The following is a 5,389-nucleotide window of genomic DNA, read 5'->3' on the forward strand; positions in this document are numbered from 1 at the left end:
AATGCGCACCCGAATTTAAGAATATAATTTACTTAAACCGTGCCTAAAGAGTCTAACGCGTTATTATTTGGAGGAAGGCCATGAGATTCACTAAACGGCCTAGCCTGAATTCTAAATATTATGATTAGTTGTTGAGGGCCCCGCAATTTACATTTTTTATTTGGCGAGGCTCGTCTCATTATTTTTAAAAGGATAAACCTATAATGACTACATTTCTTATTATTTTTGTTTCCAGAAATAGAAGAAAGAAAGATGTATGCTAATTGAAGTATATGTTTTGGCCTAAACCGGATTCCTATCAATTTCTAATTACTTATAAAGTGAAAAGACGCCATACCTTACGAAATATTTTGGTTGAACAAAGAAGCTATATGGAGATACATGGAATGCAATACTTAATCCGAACATTTCTCGAATCGAACTTAACTAGACTTATTTAAGCTAGGTTAAGGAAATTGAATGCTAGGCATTGTTACTAATGGGGATTTGAACGTGTTCTTATATATTGCCTAACGGTCCTGATAAAAGGAAAGAAAAATAACACAGAACGTTATTGTGTAGGTGGAAATATTCTATCCTATGCATGTCATTAGTTAACGGGAATCCAGTCGAAAATTCTATACCAATTATCCATACCTTCTATATATTGTACCATTACATCTTGTACTAGCAAACAACTATAAACTAAGATGCAAGAAGCTTTCTTGATTAAGTATTGCCTAACTAATCTTTCACTACTGAATCACACACTAATCAATTTATACAAAAGGAGTCAATATACCATGAGCATTACAAAACAGACATCTAAATTTTTCTTCAAACTCCTTTCATTTCATGCTTTCGAACTGTTACAGTTAACACCAAAATGGGACTCGAAATGTGTACCTGGAAACACTGAAAATGCAAAGGAGAAGAAGAAGAAGATGGGGAAATCAGCAGCAGCAAGAAACAGGACTAGCAGTAGCAGCAGGACAGAATAGCAGCAGCAACAACTCACAAAACAATTGGAGTGGGATCAACACCCCCAACTAGACCAAGTTCTCGAGTAGAACAAACAACAACCAAGCAGACTCAGTTGGGAGAAATCAGTTTTGCACAAACAGGTCCAGATTTAGTGAAATCAAAACAACAGGAAAGAATGCAATTTCTAGTTTTGTCTGTCTGAGTTATCAAACAAAAATCTTTTCCAGTTTCTGTTTCCAGAACTTCACTCTCCTAAAAGTGTCTCCTCTCAAATTACTCGGTTCTTGTCAATGTCTGTCTCTATATGTGTGTGTGTATATCTCTCAGTGTGTCTCACCCTCTCTCTCTTTCCTTAGGTTTCTCTTCTCTATCTGTGTCTCTCCATCTCTCTTTTTAAAACTGATGGAAGTCCCCTTTTTATAAGCCTAAAATCAAGCCTTTAACAGCCTGTTTAGAATATCACAACACCCCTCCCATGTGCCTTCCATTTTCAGATTCCAATTGGCTAATTAAGTATGAACAAAACCCATGATATTCCCTGGCAGACTCACTTTGAGTAATGTTTATTATTTCTGAGGTTAAAGTAGAGTATGGGCAGCAGGGTATAATTTGACAGCATATGCTGTCAAACCATTTTAAAATCAAAGCCCTTTATGCAGGAACCAGGCTGTGCACAAGTGCACCTGTGGTGCATAAATGCACATGCTGTGCACAAGTGCACATGCTCTCCAATTTCAGAACTGTGACTAAACAGAACATTGATTTCTACATTTCTGATTCAAATTACTAATTATAAGCACTGAACTCAGTTCCTAAGTGATTCAGACCATGCTTATCAAAAAGTAAATCGATTTGTTATTGTTCAGGCAGCTGAAACTAATTGACGACACATGTCGACTCGACTATATTAGTTATAACACGTACAATCGACACCAAAATCAGACATTCAAAAGTATAGGACACATGATTCGAATTGGACTGACTAAACAGAATTGTGCTTCAAGGAATCAGTTAATCAGTACAAATTTGGAATTCAACTAATTGCACAACAAATACATACATACACACTATCAGAACAAGTAGAAGAAGACAACTCAATCAAACAAACCAAGGTTCAAGCAAGGTGGACAGGAAGCAGTTGGTAAAAATCCGAAACAGCCATTACACAACAACAATAACAGCCTTTTAAACAAAACATGGACTAACAGAATAAAGAAAAGAGAACAGAACTCACCTTAAATCCCGAAAAATCAAAACCTTAACTCGGACTCGAACAGACCTTTCTTAAGGCTGAACGGACTTTAATCGAAGTGTTTCTCAGATGAGAAACACTTCGATTAAGGTCCATTAGACCTTAATCTCTTCGGTTTGAACGGATATGGACCAGTGACGAAGAATCACAAAGTTCCAAAAATCAGATCTGGGATTCATGCTTCCCTGGTCAGATTCGGACCAAACCAAGTATGGTTTGGTCACGAGGGGGTCTGGGGAGTGTCTGGTATGAATTTAGGGCAGATCGGGGTAGATCGAGTTTTGACTCTAATCTTCAAATGAAGATTCGAGAAGGTAGGATAGGATTCGAGGTGTGTGGTTGGTGGATTTGGGTTCAGGATGGCAAGGGGGTCCTATGGTGTTAAGGGTAGGGTCACCGGCGTCCATGCCGCCGGCTTTCATGGTGAAGGATACAGGGGCGGCTCTAGGGTTTGATGGGGAAGAAGGTGAAGACGGGAGCTGGGGTATTAGATAGGGGGGCAGGGTAAGGTTAGAAGGTTATATATGGGATGGGTGGGCTGATCTCAACCGTCGGATCAACTGAAATCAATGGCTTGGATCTAAAGGCTTAGGGGAAACGGTGTCGTTTCAACTAAAGGGGGTTTGGGTTAGTCCGGGTGGAACGGGTCGGGTTTTGTTCGTGGGTATGGGAAATGTGATCTTGGCCGTTGATCAATCTGAGATCAACGGCCCAGATCAGGCTGGATTAAAACGGCGTCGTTTGGACACCTTGGGTATCAGCTGGTGCGGACCGGGCAGGCCTGGTTTAGGCATTGTTTGTTTGGGCCAATTTTAATAAATTGGCCCAATCCAGAAGAAGAGGAGATTTTTTTATATTATTATTATTTCTTTTTCTTATTTATTTTAAAAACAAAACTAAGAAAAATCAAATTAAAATTAAATACACACTCAATACAATTATTTGCACACACACTAAAATATTTCAAAACAGGTAAAATCAAACAAAACAAAATCACGGACGAAGATGCCTATTTATGATTTCCTATTTAACGAACGGATTACGGTTCGAATTATGCATGACACGTACATTTTTGTATTTTGTTTTAATAAAGTAAAAATGGGCCAAAGTAATAAATAATTAACAAAGTGCCATGTAAAAAATCCAAAATTGTACAACAGGATCAATTGTTATTATTTTTTATTTCTTTTGGAGCGATTGTCTCGTGAAGCAAAAATCACGTGCTCACATTTCCTGCCTGGGCAGTAGGCACTTGTTGACAAACTCAAAGAGGACTTTGTGTTGTGGCTTCATTTCACTTTTGTGCACAAACTTGGCCTCATTCACTTCTTCAACATCACAGAATCTCCTAGTAATTTCAAGAGCAGGAGGAAGGGAATCCAAACTTGGCCATCTTTGCCTAATGTAGTCATCATATCCCTCAGCAGGGATGTCAAGAATCTCTCCCAGCTTCTCTGCATCAAAGGTTACTTGAACTCCTTTTACTTGGCTGGTGACTTCCATCTCTGACCTCAGCATTTACCATAAATTCAATGATCTCATTTATGGCTAGCCTTCCATCCATCTGAAGGACCATGTCCTTCCAGCCCTGAACAGCTAGGGCATCACCAAACGAACCATTCTTAGTTTCCACTAAACCTTTCAGCAATCTTCCCTTCATAATGTTTTTTTGCCAAACTTGGCCAGCTTGTCTTGTTCACTATCAGACTCACTTTCTTCTTCACCACTCCATTCCTCATCTTCAGAGAGTCTAACTTGTTTGATTTTCACTGCAAACCTTGTCCTCTTGGCCAATGAAGGTTCAGCAGCCTTAGACACAGACGAAGACTTCTTGGAAGAAGTCTTGGTCTTTTTGGGCTTGAGGCTCCGAACCTCCATTGTTGTATGGTCCTCCTGATGGACCTGTTCCATCTCCTCAACATCAACAGCTGCAGAGGACTCTGCAACCTTACCTTTTCCTTTATCCATCCTCTTCTTCTTACTTTCAGCCAAAGCCTTTTGTAGTTTACTCTCACTCTGTTTCACCCTACTTCTTGTGGCTCTTCCCTTTGGTAATGGAATTTCAGTAGTTATTGGGGAGGAAGCCTTTCGTTTCTTTGAAGGTTTTGCAGCACTGGGGCTTTTGGTGTTGGAGTTCTCCTTTTCTTTGGATCATAACTGGAACCTACTTTCTTCAGAAGGTCTGCTAGGGTGTCCTCAATAGATGAACCAGGTTCATCCTGTGAACTTAGATTAACCAACAAATAGTTGGTACCATCACTTCAGAAGTGGGTGAAGAACCATCCACTCCTTTCCTTTTTCCCCTCACATCAACACATACACCTTCTCTCTCTCTCTCTCTTTCTTTTTTATTTTTCTTTATACCTCATCTTTTTCCCAATTCAGTCAATTCCACATTCCTGATAGACCCAACCAAAATAAACCTATTTTCTAAATTTTCAGCTAAAGCAGAACTTACCATAGAAGGGGAGTTTTGAGACTTCTCAGAGTCAGAAGACGCAGTTCTTTCCCCCTCACTTGCAGATTTGAACGAATCATCTGAGTTCTCAGAATTTTGGGCTTGACTTAACTTTAATTTCTCAATCAATTTCTTTGAAAGAGCACCAGTTGCCACCGTTTTCTGAGCAAGCATTTTTACTTGCCTTCTCCTAGGTTGAGTGGTTGTGCTAGGTGGAGGTGGTGTGGAGGAACCATAAGGGGAGGGTGGTAGAGGAGTGCCTAGATTATCTTCAGGGTTCGACATTGTAACTGATTTCTTGAGAGAGTTTGTGAGTTAGGCTTTTGGAAGAGAGAACAATTGAGAGTGAAATAAATTTTTGATGGTTTGGAATAGTGAGGGTGGCAGAGGGTGATGATGGGTATTTAAAGAAAGAGGCCTATTTAATGAATAACGGTAGCTTTTAGCAGTCAAATAGAGGTCTAATTAACCTAAAATTTTAGGTTGAATGAACGGTTAAGCTTCCCTAGATTTAAGGCATTTTATGTGGCGATAACTCTAGTAGAGACGGAACTGGTTCAAAAAATAAACGGATAGGATTTTTTGATGTGTTTGAACATAGGTAGGAATCTGCTCATGATTTAAATATTTATATTTCTAATTGTATAGAGTATAAAAAACATACCTCGTTTTTTCAGATGACCAATACTGATGAACCAGGTTCTTCATTTAGAATT

General features: G+C 39.2%; 1 protein-coding gene across 1 annotated transcript; it reads right to left on the reverse strand.

Moving 5' to 3' along the window:
* Window positions 1-3,871: 3,871 nt before the first annotated feature.
* Window positions 3,872-4,958, reverse strand: LOC138878042 (uncharacterized). The gene is made up of 3 exons (XM_070157698.1): window positions 4,674-4,958; window positions 4,330-4,434; window positions 3,872-4,261 (listed from the first exon to the last, which is right to left on the reverse strand). Exons 1-3 carry the CDS (start codon window positions 4,956-4,958, stop codon window positions 3,872-3,874), a joined length of 780 nt encoding a protein of 259 aa, XP_070013799.1.
* Window positions 4,959-5,389: the final 431 nt, after the last annotated feature.

This window comes from Nicotiana sylvestris, chromosome 9 (genome assembly GCF_000393655.2).
Source record: "Nicotiana sylvestris chromosome 9, ASM39365v2, whole genome shotgun sequence".
Taxonomy (NCBI): Eukaryota; Viridiplantae; Streptophyta; class Magnoliopsida; order Solanales; family Solanaceae; genus Nicotiana; species Nicotiana sylvestris.

What these genes read in the sequence shown, in the direction of transcription:
- LOC138878042 (XM_070157698.1), bottom strand. Translation starts at nt 4,958, where the DNA reads ATGTCGAACCCTGAAGATAATCTAGGCACTCCTCTACCACCCTCCCCT. An exon ending in CTCAAAACTCCCCTTCTATG is followed by an intron (nt 4,435 to 4,673) that starts GTAAGTTCTGCT and finishes CTAAGTTCACAG; the next exon opens with GATGAACCTGGTTCATCTAT. An exon ending in CTCCAACACCAAAAGCCCCA is followed by an intron (nt 4,262 to 4,329) that starts GTGCTGCAAAAC and finishes CCATTACCAAAG; the next exon opens with GGAAGAGCCACAAGAAGTAG.